At 43.1% G+C, this 14,041-nt stretch overlaps 1 protein-coding gene across 1 annotated transcript in view; it reads right to left on the bottom strand.

The window, feature by feature from the left end:
• The window catches only part of LOC140389042 (protein phosphatase EYA4-like), a 34,743-nt gene extending 21,966 nt beyond the window's left edge, over positions 1-12,777 (bottom strand). The window contains exons 1-3 of the mRNA XM_072473203.1: positions 12,634-12,777; positions 8,489-8,548; positions 8,294-8,399 (exon numbers count right to left, since the gene is read on the bottom strand). Coding sequence (XP_072329304.1) covers positions 8,294-8,399; positions 8,489-8,548; positions 12,634-12,777 — 310 coding nt within the window. The remainder of the gene's footprint in view (positions 1-8,293; positions 8,400-8,488; positions 8,549-12,633) is intronic.
• Between the last annotated feature and the right edge of the window lie 1,264 nt (positions 12,778-14,041).

Below are 14,041 nucleotides of genomic sequence, written 5' to 3'. Positions count from 1 at the left end.
CCTGAACCTAGCCACATGCAAGGCCCTACAAGCACTTCCACCCCCAGAGGTACCTCAGTACCACACACCTATTCTACTACAGGCACAATTTTCATCCTTTTCTGCGACTGACTGGCTTTCCAGGAGGAACAGCTCAACCTGCCGGCAAGATTCAAATTCGGTAAAATCTACCAAGCCTCTAATGCACATCTGTTAGTTTCCAAACAGGAGATCAAATTGGTCCTATCATAAATGTACCTTATTCCACGATTAAATTCAATAGGACTTTGCAGTAGACTGTGCAGAAAATTTAAATGGACTGGGCCGTTCAAAAGTCAAAGGTGTTTGAATTTCGCCTATATAGCCAGACAAGGCATTAGAGCCAAAGGAACATAGGAACAGGAGTAGGCCATTCAGCCCCTTGAGCCTACGCTGTCATTCAGCTAGATCATGGCTGATCATCGACCCAATGCCACTTTCCTGCACTGTCCCTATAACCCTTGACACCACTAGTATCTGGAAATCTAGCGATTTCCGTCTTGAACATACTCAATCACTGAGCTTGCAGAGCCCTCTGGGGTAGAAAATTACAGAGTTCACCACCCTCTGAGTGAAGAACCCTCTGTTAGTGCAGCTTCAGTTTTGTTGAACAATTATATGGTGGTCTCGAAAGACCCACGGATGGAAGTTAAGGATTGGAAGGTGTGTGAATTTAAAAATTATGATTCTTCTCTGAAATTATTTTATGCACTCAACCCTTTGTTTCAAAGAATATATAAACATTCCTGCTTGTCTTCAAAGGAACTTTGATTAAATGCTATCATTTAAAGAATGCACATAAAGAAAACCCTCATTATAACACTGCAGGATACAGAGCCATCTCCATCATGGTGCCATTGCTTGTTGCTTTATCATTGTCTCTTTGAAGTTCCTGTACGGAGAACTGCACTGGAAGATGGAAATTAACCTGAACAAGTATTGGAACTCATTCCCGGGAGCTGTTTCATAACAGATCACATGCCATAATCTTCAATTAAATTTTGTGCTTTGATGAGCTAAGTGCTGCATAATTATCAGTGCACTGACAATGGGTTATGGATAACTTTGCATTTGCACAGAATGTTCTGAGCCACAGCAGCCACTTCTTGCCTTTAGGTTTAATCAATTCTAAATTAATATGAATGAATGAAAACCCCGGCAGAAAGATCAAGCATAGAGAGCATTTAGTTCTCTTGTGCTTCATAGCAGCAGGTGCAGATGCAAATGGATCAAGGGAAGAAACCAGTGGTGGGGGAAGAAAATCGTGCCTGTCAAATTTAAAGTGATAAGACCAGTTGCAGGGAAAACCACAAAGGCCGGCAGGGGTTGGGCAGAATTCTGAATGGTATGTTCACCCATTAAAATGCCAGGGACTTGTGCCTGTTATGACTTAGACCAGGCCTTTGAGATTGGCCAATTAGAATACGAGTTCCCTGATTAGTGGCCCAATCAGGGAACCCCTTTCTCTGTATGTAACAGGGAGTGTCAGATCGTCTGCACTCCCGGTGTAGACAGCAGACTGCATGCATCGGGTTGTTCTGCTTTCGGTTTTGTAAATAAAAGGAATTCTGGTGAAGGGACCTCTGCCTCCGTGGACGTATTACAGTGCCGCATCCTGTTTTACATTTTGTAATGAAATTCTACTTGCTTCCGACTAGAGTTGCCACAAACTGGCCGGACTGGAAACTTGAAGAGAGCAAAAATAGATAGAAAAAAGGAGGAACCAATTTCTGCCAAATTTAGCAATCTATTATACCTGGACTGTGCCTACTTTGTAATGGAGATAAAAATAAGGCTAAACAGTAATTTCCTCAGAGTGGCAATTTCCAGCAGATTTCCACTCTCGACGGACTAAACCATATTGGAATTCCAAAGGCATTGTGAGAAAGGAGCAGCGAAGTGTGCCATTGCTGCACCCGCATGGAGTAACTGGGGCGTGTCATGATATTCAGGTAAACATCATAGCACATACATACATACATACTGATGGACAGATCAACGGACCAATCAACACACACAACATGACGCCAATCACAGGCAAGAGCATACACAGTATAAAACAGGGAACACGACACTGCCTGGGCACTCGAGCAGGAGATGGCTCAGGGCACAGAGCTCATTACAAGCCACTCAGACATCCACCATGTGCTGAGTGCCACTACAAGATAGAATTAGGAATAGGTCAACAGAATCAAGGGTCATGATCGAACTTCAGTAAACAGTTTACCAGTGTAAATAGATGTTTGAAATAAAACTGCGTTGTACCATTCGCAACCGTGTTGGTCGTCTGTGTAGCAGAGTACCCAACACTTCAGGGCGCAGAGAGGAAAGTGGGGGGATCTGCCTGGAGGGGGCGGGGGTCTGCCTGGAGGGGGAGATTTGGGTCAGAGGGGAGGTGTCAGGGCAATGTGGGCCGGCAGGGTTCGTCCAGGAGGAGGTGAGTTGGACCAGGCCAGTCAGAGAGGATGGGGAGCGATATTTGGGGTGGTGTGGGGGGTTGCTCAGGTCAGAGGAGGGCGTCAGTGCTGGAGGGGTGAGGACATTCTGTGTTGGGGGGGGGTTAGTCCAGGAGAGGGAGGGGGCGGTCGGACTGGGGCACACTGGGAGGGTGGGTCAGGTCGATCCGGGGAGGGGTCTCAGATCAGAGGGGAGGGCGGGTCAGACTGCGGGGGGGGGGGGGGGTAGGAAGGGCGGGGGGGTTGCAGTTTGGGAAAGGGGGGAATCGCACCAGAGTAGGGAGGTCAGACCGGAGTTGGGAGGGGGGGCTCGGAGCGGGGGAGGGGAGGGACAGATCGGGAGGGGAGGGTCAGTCCAGCTAGGGAGGGGGAGTGAAGGGTTGGACAGGGGGAGGGGTGTCAGGCAGGAGGAAGGGAGGGTGGGACTGGAGGGGAGGGATTGAACTGGAGAGGGCGCGGTTAGTCCGGGGATAGTGGGTCAGTCTAGGAGGTTGTGGGGGGTTGGACCAAGATGCACTGGGAGGGAGAATGGTCCGGGTTGCACTGGGAGGGGACATTGGACCATGTTGGGAAGGGTGGGGGCTGCGGATTCAGCTTGGGAGAAGGGGGTTCGGGCTAGGGAGCATGTTGGGATAGGAGGTGCGGAGGGGTTGGGTGTCACATCAGGAGGGGCTATCTGGCTGGGTTCCCTGGTAATTATGTGTGTGTGTGGAGGGGGGAGGGGGGTGTCCCGTGCGAGGCTGGATTTGTGATTTTTAAACAGTTACTCATGACTTAGAAGTGATTTATTTCCTTTAATTCTGTCAGAGTAACTATCAGAGTAAAACAGGCAGATACATCCGAAGTTAGAGGTTTAAATCGCTTCTGTTGGATGGTTTCCAGCCCAATGCAATTGTGCAGAGGAAGTAAACATTACTGGGCAATTGCCGGGTAAACCATTACGTGGGAACCTCCTCGAGAGATTCCCCAGTGCATCATTGGCGTACTCCCTAAATATAATCTGGGAACCAGGTTAGTCGATGTTTCATCACAAAACTATAACCAGAAATTTATTGACTACTTATTGGAGTAAATGACATACACTAAGTAATTTTGTAATTAACATTGAATTACAGATCCAGGCTATTCAGTCCAATGGTACATGCTGGCATTTATGCACCACAAGAACCTCCTTCCAAGTGATTTTTTCTAACCCTACTTGTATATCCTTATATTTATTTTCCCCTCATGTATTTACCTAGTTTAACCTTAAATGCATTCATTCTTTCATCTCATCTATTCCAATGTAGCACGTTCGAACCAGTCACCAAATAAATAATGTTTTCCAGAATTCTTTAGTGGACTTGTTAGTGACTATCCTTTATCTATGACGTCTAGTTTGAACCCGCCAGCAAGTGAAATAGCTACTCGATGTCAACCCTATCAAACTCCTTCATAATTTTGAAGGCCAATAAGTTCACGTCTCAGCCTTCTCTATTCTCAGAAAAGAACCCCAGTCTGTTCAGACTTTCCTGAACGTTACAGCATTTCAGCCCAGATTTCATCCTTGTAAATCTTTATTGCACCTTCTCCAGTGCTGCTCTCTTTTTATTGTCACGTTAAGCCAAAACTGTGCACATTACTCAAAGTGTGCCATTTCGCACCATTAACTTAATTCACTTGGTTATAGTTTTTGAGATGCTGCAGGTGATAAAATGCCAATATGATGTTTTGTATTTTCTAAGTCTTTATAGCTCGGAGATATTTATAGGAAAGCTAACAATACCCTCAATCTTGAAGAGTAATTTCACGCTTGTTTTATGCCAATATCAATAAATTGTCATAGTTTACATAATAGGCATTATCCTTGAATAATCACCATCCCAGCTTCCCCTTGTAAATTTGGAGCATAAAGTTCACTACGCTCCTATTATCAATCATCACATTCTCCCGATGATAGACCAGAACAAACTACAGAGGTACTCGTGTCATCATTCTACACTAATGTTGTTTGCTTTTGTCTGCCTTGGTCAGGATTTAATGAAACCTTGACAGAAAATGTAACTTCGCTGATACCCATATATATTCTGCCCCATGAGCTTAGCAGCAAGATAACGCTTCCATATTTTACTACGAAAGTAGGGGAATGTAGTGAATAATTAAAAGAATACAGTTGCAGAATCATAAATTGATGCAATCTCCTACAGTCCTACAGTTGCCAAATACATAAGTTAAATAAACCTTTAAATCATTTGGTTAATACTTTATCTAGCACCAATAATGAAGTCAGAGAAGTAATAATCAGTGTCAGATTTTACATCTGGTACCGCCAGCAGAAGTGAATTCATTCTGATATAAACCACTTCCATTCACCAGCCCAGATTGGGAAATTCAGGTTATGCAGACAATCTAGGTGAGGAATTTACATGGAGTGATTCATAACTCACAAGGAAGCTACAGGATATTTTTTCTCTCAGAGGGTGGTTAGTGTGTGGAATTCTTTTTTGGAGAAGGCAGTGGAGGCGAGCTCATTGAATTTATTCAAGGCTAAGTTAGACAGATTCTTGAGGGGCAAGGGAGTCAAAGGTTCTGGAGAGTAGACGACAAAGACCACAACCAGATCAGCCATAATCTTACTGAATGGCAGAACAGGCTTGAAGGACGGAATGGCATACTCCTGCTCCTAACTCTTATGTTCCTATCTACTTACTGTAGCTTCAGCAGAATTAGAGACAGGCGGCTTAGTTCCCCGCTCTACCCACTGTGGTGTTCTTGGTTGGCATAGTCTGGAGTTTGGAGCTGCTAAGGCCTCATCAAAAGCTGTTCCACCTTCACTTTGGCAGTGAAGATGGGGCAGCATCGGGGGATTGACTGCGTGTATGGCAATTGGTGAGAAGTGGAAATGTGTTTGAGTGAGTCCCCACTTCCATTCCCCCCTTCATCATCATTCCCCTCATGGCTCACCTCCACTTTCCTACGAGCAATGTGCTAGACATCCCTATGCTACAGATCAGGGGGTTGATGAACAGCCAAGGCTTAGGTTTCATTGATGCTATTTAAGGTAGTATCCATTGTGTGCAAAATACCAGTGAGAGGCAGAATGTACTTGTTGGATTGTCCTGTTTGATGCTCACTGCAGGTGGGCACTCTTTCCATGGACAAGGACATCATCACAAGTGCCTCGACATAATGCACTCATGCTTGAGATAAATTCTCCAGTCTATTTACAGTTGTTAAGACTGTAGCTGCCTTTACATCACACAGACTTTGCTGCTGCTCAAGAAGCATGCTCAAGCAGGGGAACAGTCACGCTTAATAAATTGTAGCGCACAAAGACTCCGAGAGACGAATAGAGTGAAGTCGATGAGGCTTTATTAAGCGTGACTGTTCCCCCGCAGCTTAGTAGTAGACTGCCTGCGGGGGAGGACTCCAGGTACTTATACTCCGCCTTCAGGGCGCAGCTAGAGGTCAACGTCCAACCAGGACCCAGGATCTGTCAGCCAATGACATCACGGCTTCACAGTCCCACATGACCCCTAATGCATACTACCACAGCCATTGAGATTTGATATCTACATCCAGTTAAGCAGAGTGTCCTGTGTCCTTGGAGAAAGGCTCTTCACTACTTTTCCTGTCTCCATTATCTATTCTTGATCACTTATGATACATGAAACACCAGGTGAAAACCCAACTGCCTGTTTAACTGGGCCCATCAAAGAGTGAGTATCTATCAGGCTGGTACATGGTAAGCACCCTCAAACCATGCATCCTCAGAAAGAATCAAATCCTTTGAAATTCATCATTGACAAAGTCCGCAAACTGCCATTGTGTACTTGAAGGCCCTGGCAAAGAGAAAAGATATGACTTTGTATAATCATGGTCGGAATATTTCAACTTATCCTCAAATTCATCCACAGATGATGTGTGTCTGATGCCTTGCTCCTCCTATAACGTCAATCCTTGCTGCTTTGTAATGTTGTTCAGAATGCAGCACACCAGGACCCTTCTGGATATCCTGGCTGCTGATCACTCGAAGGGTACCTCCAGATCTCTTCATATCTGGAATATGCTGGTCTCTTGCTCAGTGACACATCTGGTTGTCATATTGTTTTTCTTGTATTGCTGTTGGACTTTATATATCCCAAGTATCATCAGCCAAGATTGAAGTGGGTATTCCTGGCCTCCTAGTAGTCAAGCGTTAAGTCTGCAGGTCCAAAGAGATCAAGGAGCTTGGACTGCCGAAGGATAAAAGCATCCTGTCAGCTCCAGGGAATCTTGCACACACACACACACTTGCGTAACACTTTTCCTGTGATTGCACACCAACTTCACATCGATGGGTTGGAGTCGCAAGTAGTTTGTCAATACTCCTGGTTGATCTGGGGGTGTACTCTTGCCAACTCTGTGCAGGTGAAGACAGAGTGCAACTGCAAGAAGTCAGCGAGAAATGGCTGTCCAACCACCCACTCATTCTGGCTGACATCATCACTGACACATCAATCGCCATGTCTAATAAACATCTCATTGGTGATCTATGTGGAGATAACAGAGAGATCCCGGATATGTCACTGGCAACACCTTGTAAACACCTAGAGACAAAATGCTCACTTTCAGAGTCACTTTCAGAGTCTGCAGGTTAAAGTGGATGAAAATATCTTCAGATCTGGAAGTCAGCTCCACTTTTGCATTTAATGAGGACACTTTTGGTAAGTTGTGCATAACCATCTGTAGAAGTTGGGCATGACCACTCCACCGCCCCTCACCCCTCCCCCTCCCCCCCGGCCCCACCCCCATGACAGTCCAACTGCCTCCTTGAACTTGTAAACAGACTTAGCGCATGACCCATCCTGATCGTGTCTCAAAACCATAACTGCGGAAATTAAAATCTCAATACAAAGATTTTACCTGCCCCTCGGAGGCAGGTCTGGAGGATGGTTGAGGAATGGGGAGAAATGAGAAAAAAATGACATTGACAGTTGCATTATGGGCGGATCAGAGAACCATAAAAGTAATTGTTTGGTAGTAAAGAATTTGAGAATTGCTAAAAAAAAGCGACATTTTGTCAAAGCTTTTCGTCTAATACATCAGGAGAATTGCAAGAATAAAATGTAAGGGAATTCGACAAATTTATATTGTATGAGAAAAGAGTGCTGATTGGTTTCATTCATGGGACGTGGGCATCGCTGTCTGGGCCAGCATTTATGACCCAACTCATTTTGGAGGGCATTTTGGAGTCAACCACATTGCTGAGTGGATCTGGAGTCACGTGTTGGCCAGACCAGGTAAGGATGGCAGATTTCCTTCCCTAAAGGACATAAGTGAAGCAGATGGGTTTTTACAACAATTAACAAGAGTTACATGGTCAGCATTTGACTTTTATTCCAGATTTTTATTGAATTCAAATTTGACCATCTGCTGTGGGATCTGAACTCGGGGCCCCCAGAGCATTAGCCAGGGTCACTGGATTACGAGTCGAGTGACAATATCACCATGCCACTGCCTCCTGTTGATTGGTAGAGGTGTTGCCCTGAAGAATGTCCCAGCAATGTTGACTGACAGTTCAGTGTCAAGCATTATTTGAATTTCAATGCAATTGTTAAAGGTACAAATTGGCAACCCTGAGGTCAAGCAGGGAGGCCTACAATTGTATAATTATCTCCTGGAGACTGATGTCACAGTGCTGGTGATGACTTTAATTTCCTCCAGCCATTTTATGTCTCCATTTTGTCCCACCTCTACCATTCACATCAGCAGACCACAGTGCAGACACAGTGAAGGCTGCCGATCGATCACCCTTGCAGTTGTGCACTCTGAATCACCCTCCTGCCTCCTTAACTTGCCTGCCATCCCTAATTCTACCAACATTCCAGAGGCACTCTCTTCATTGGACACCACCCAGAAGATTATAATGGCAGTCCTGCTGCTGGAGCCATTGGAATTTGAGACCTGGAAAAATATCCCAACAAAAGGTCCAAGGTAAATTCAATTCAAGTACTTGGAACAAAACACCAATACAAAATCAAAGGTTAACTGACCTGAACTAGTAACTCTGTTGCAGCCTTGCCTTGTACTTTCCTGAGGGAATGACTAAATATCTGCAACAGGATTGGTGAATGTTTTGACACTTATAATGGTTAAGTGACTTAGTACATATTTGAGAAACATTAAAAAATGATTTTACTGGAACTACTCATTTTATCACAAACCTTGATTCTTACAGTAAATTCAACGATTGTTCAGTGTGAGGGGAAATGAATTAGGCAGCAGGCAATTAAGCACCCTGCCGCCACTATCTCAAAGATGCATGAAGTACATCTGGATGAAAAAGAGCTGTTATCATTTTAACAATTTCTTTCCATGGTGTAGCATTGATGCTAACATGAATGTCACTGACTGATTATTGACCTGACAAATTCTGATGAGTGAAAGCGCCTAAAGACAAAGAAATAATATAAATTTTAAACAGGCCATTCACGTGTATTGAAAACTGGATGTGTGCAGTGGATATTCTTTTCAATTTCAGCAATCACTATGCTCTCTTTTAAATCACACACACACACACATATATATATATATATATGCCTTTATCCAAACTGTGACAGTAAAATTTGTTCTGGCACTTAAAGAAGCAGAAAGAATGATAACGGCTGCTAACTGTGAAAGAAATTGGTCCCAATTTTCACATTCCGTTCGAAATCACAACTTAGGTTTCTCTTGTTTGGAATATTCAGAATAATAGAAATAAAATTCCAGTTTGGATGCATTGCATATGAAGCTGCCATTTTCTTCATTGCACCAAGGAGATGCAGCTGCAAAGAAACCATAATATAGTAAGTAAATGGACAGCCCTTCTAAATTTTCTGAACTATTTTTATTTCTAACACATTTTGTGCTGCTGTGCAGCTGTCCTATTGGGAACAGGAAACTGATGTGCAAATTTCTTTTGTATACATTTGTTTTGTATGCAAATAAGAACATTAACTAAAAATGTGCATGATCTTTGTTTATTTTTGCTTTAACCCCCGAGGAGAGTGCTGATTGTTGGCACATTATAACTTTATTTTTTTTCAGCATATTCTCTTCTTCCTTTCTCTTTCAATCCTCCTGATCGTAACTCAACATTGAAAACTGCAGGCCACATGTTCCGAGACTTCCATTAATTCCACTCTGGGATTGTAACGATGCACTTTCATAGACTTCATTTGTGAACACATAAACGATTCATTAATAAGAAAACAGCAGCCTCGTGGCTGCACCTAATTCCTGCCTAAGAGGGCTCCACCCCTTGGGGTGATTCAGTCTCGATTAGTCCCCCAAGCAAGGTGACCCTTACTCTGCTGTGTTGCCCTTAAAGCGACAATCACCTCATCCTCCCCTTTTAACTCCTTTGTACAATCTTCAATAATTAAATGACTCAGTCCTAAATATTAACTAAACATTATGCACATGAGTTGGACAATTATAAATTGAGTCCTTTAGGGGTTTTTCTGTTTCTTGTAAAGCGGCGTAATTCTGTTGTCTGAGATGCTACCGCAGGATCGACATTAACTGGAACTGCAGTTCATTACTACTTGCTTCCATGAAGACAGATATCAGGTACTTTGGTGCTTACGGGTTCAAAAACATTTCTTGTTGGAAACACTGACTGGTAGAGCGTTTCTCTACTCCTCAAGTGGTCCATGTGTTTATGAATGATCTATCCCTCCATATCCAGTTGATATGACAGGTGTCCGGTCTCAGAGACAATAATTCTGGGGATCTAACTTGATCCATTACCAAAGTTTCATATTATGTGTTTTTGTTGTGGTGATGGCTCATTGATGAGACTTTGAGACTTAGGCGTTTGACATAAACATTTTTATTGGTAGGCTTTTACTGTGTACAGTTCCAAATATGGACTTGCATTGAGCCATGCAGGCTTGCTGTTTACCGAGTTCAGTTCGAGACTGTTCTCTGACCATGTGACTACGTACATCATTCTGTGGGCTGTGCCACTCTCCAGTCCCACATTGACCGTGGCTCTGCTCATTATAATCTCACCCGTACCAGCCTCCCCAAACAGGCGCTGGAATGTGGCGACTAGGGGCTTTTCACAGTAACTTCATCAGAAGCCTACTTGTGACAATAAGCGATTATCATTTCATTTCATTTTTATCATGCAGGCACATATCCATCACACCACAACAAAGTCTTATGTCTTGACAGTTATTTCACAATCACGGTCTGTCACGTGTGAAGGAATTGTCGTGGTATTCTGTTTCGGGTACTTGAGATCGTGTGATAGAATTTCTTCTCTTTCCAGCAGTTCGACTCAGCATCTTTTTCATCGACCATTTTAGCATTTTGTTTTTTGTGCTTTTCGATTCACGTGACCATTTCAGCAACCTTGTTCTGGCACGTAATCTCAGTTTCTTTCTCTGTCTGAATTGCTGATTCTGCATCAATTTCAATGTTTTTACCTCTTCAGTTAATTTCTCATTGCAAACTTCCCTTATTCAAGCCTGTTTCAATTCTTCACTGCAATTCTTATTTTCTCGTTGCTTTTTCATGGAGCTCCATTTTTTTTTCCATTGCTTCACTAAGTTCTCCTTCATTTTTGTAATTTCCTTTTTACAACATCCTTATCCTCCATTTTGCTGTCAGTCATTTCATCTGTTGTTTTAATGTCTTCTCTCGGGCTTTGGTTCTTTATGCCTGATTTCTCTTTATGTTTAATTGTTCCTAGTTTATTTTAAATCTTTAATTTCTGTGTTTCTTCTGAGGGGTATCCATCATGTTCTTATTGGACATTTCACAAATGGAATCTTCATTTCTTTTTGTCTGAACTTCAGCCAAACAATTTTAGCTTCACTTTTGGTCAGGTCTGTCTCCGAAGAAGTGCTTCCATTCCGCAAATCTCTCGTTGCCCTTCATATGGGGTCTTTCGGCATCCTCCATCTGGGGTCTTTCATTGTCCTCCTCTTGTGGTCTTTCATTTCCCTCCTTGTGGGGTCTTTCATTGTCTTCCTCTTGGGGTCTTTGATTACCTCCTTTCTGAGATTTCCTATTGCCCTCTTTCTGGGTTCTTCAATTGCCCGCTTTCTGAGTTCTTCCAGTGCCTCTTCCATGAGGTCTTCATTTTTTTTGGAGTTACCCTCTATCTGGGGTCCTCTCCAATTTTCCTGTCAATAGCTGTTTATTTCTTCTTGTAGTTGCTGCTTTAAATGCATTGCCACTTTAAATATATTGCTGCTTTAAAACTGTCTTCTTTTTTTCACTGAGCTGCCAGCAGCTGTCGTTTTTCTCTCTGTGTTTTTCCAGCTTTTTGGAATTTTGGCTCGAACCTGGCTGCTCATTTTTAAACTTTTATAACTTCCTCTTTTATTGAAATCAGTGATTTCTACAGTTTTCTTTTCCTCTGGCACATTTTTTTCTTCTTATTCTTTTTATCTGATGTGCCGATTATTTGCTACTTCACTTGGAGATCCAATGTGCTCAAGATCAAAGGGGCCATTATTTTTAAAACTTGTTAACTTCTTTTTTTCAACCTCTGAACTTTTGTGTTTGATTGAAGTTTGATTGCACTAATCACTAGTGCAACAAATGCTCCCAGGGAATCCCCTGCAGACTTTTCCCCACCTCTGCACATCAGGAAATTGTCAATTTCAGCCCCGTGATTTTTCCCCATTTCAGAACACCTCGCTACAGCTTACTTGGAGCACTGCTTTCTAATAATTGCTTATTGTCACAAGTAGGCTTCAATGAAGAGTTACTGGGAAAAGCCCCTAGTCGCCATATTCCGGCGCCTGTTCGGGGAGGCTGGTATGGGAATTGAACCCACGCTGCTGGCATTGTTCTGCATTACAAGCCAGCTGTTTAGCCCACTGTGCTAAACCAGCCCCAGTGTGATCTTTTAAAAAAAAGTTTTAAAAACACTTTGCAGCAACTCATTGACTTTTTTTAACTTAAGTTCTGTTTTTCAAACTTAAAACCACAGCTCTTGCTTCACAGGGTTATTTTCTCTTGTTTTACTCTCTACGTTTCTTTCTAAAATGTTGACTCTGCTGGACAATTCATGATTGTTCTGCTACTCACAGGTTTTGCATCTGTCCCTCAGCCTCTCCAATGCACTGAGTCTCCTGGACTGCCTCGCCTCCTAGTCTACAATATAAGTGGAGGTACGTTTCCACACCTCACTCACCCTTTTTGTCAATTCTGACTTAGAGGTCTTGCCGTGTTCTCTCCATTGCCCATACATCTTGTCCATCCTTTCTGATTCTACATTACTCAGGGTCTGGCAATATCTCAATATCTCCAATGGGTTTATTCGTCCAAAGAAAAGCATTCTGGTGAGTATTTTGTTCCAGGATTTCATTAAAACAGGATATTCACAGGTATCACACCAGAGGCAGTGTCATGATAATTTTATCCTCATAGCCAGATGTAATGATGCACTTCCACAACCTTCATTTGTGAACATAAAAAATACATATTAAAAGAAAACAGCAGCCTTGTGATAATACCATGTTCTCTGTATATCTCCCACTTAAGAGGGCTCCACCCCCTGGCGTGGTTGCCCACTCAAAGTCCCAAATGGTCACCCAAGACAGGTGACTCTTACTCTGCTGTGTTGCCCTTAAAGGAACAATCAATACAAACCACGCACAGTAGCACAGTGGTTAGCACTGTCATTTCACAGTGCCAGGGTCCCAGGTTCGATTCACGGCTTGGGTCACTGTCTGTGCAGAGTCTGTTCTCCCTGCATCTGTGTGGGTTTCCCCCGGGTGCTCCGGTTTCCTCCCACAAGTCCCGAAAGATGTGCTTATTAGGTGAATTGGACATTCTGAATTCTCCCTCAGTGTAACCGAACAGGCGCCATAGTGTGGCGACTAGAGGTTTTTCACAGTAACTTCATTGCAGTGATAATGTAAGCCTACTTGTGACACCAATAAAGGTTATTATTATTATTTGATGCAACGACGCACTGGGTGACTGGTTTTCTTTAAGAAACATCTCAGCATCTTCCATTAAACTATCATGAGGCTGGAAATGCAAAACAGAAAAGCTCAGCAGGTCTGGCAGAAGCTGTGGAGAAACTCATGTTTTGAGTCCAATATGTCTCATCTTCGAAACACTTCAGAACTGTTCTGTCGAAGAGTCATATCAGACATGAAATGTTATATCTGTTTCTCTCTCCACAGATGCTGCCAGACCTGTTGGGTTTTTCCAGCACTTTCTGTTTTTATTTCAGATCCCGAGCATCTGCAGTATTTTGCTTTTATTTTACTGGAAATTCTTTTGTTCTGTTAATTGTTCCACTTTCACCCCCTTTTAACTTTGCACTGTCAGCACTTTCGTCATTTAATTAATCACAACTAAGTACCCTATCACAGACATTCTCCTTTGTTCTTTCCATCCCTCTCCCTTCCCACCATCACTTCCAGACACTATACTGGCTTAAAACTGTTAATTTTTAACATCTTCTTGTTCTGAGTACAAGACCTCACTCTAAAACGTTACCTCTGCTTTTCTCTCCCAAAATATTGCCTGAATTACTAAGCGTCTCCAGCATTTTCTGTTTTTATTTCATATTTTCAGCAACAGGAGAC

The sequence above is a fragment of the Scyliorhinus torazame genome, chromosome 14, assembly GCF_047496885.1.
Source record: "Scyliorhinus torazame isolate Kashiwa2021f chromosome 14, sScyTor2.1, whole genome shotgun sequence".
Taxonomy (NCBI): Eukaryota; Metazoa; Chordata; class Chondrichthyes; order Carcharhiniformes; family Scyliorhinidae; genus Scyliorhinus; species Scyliorhinus torazame.
This window is presented reverse-complemented; position numbering and strand designations above follow the sequence as displayed.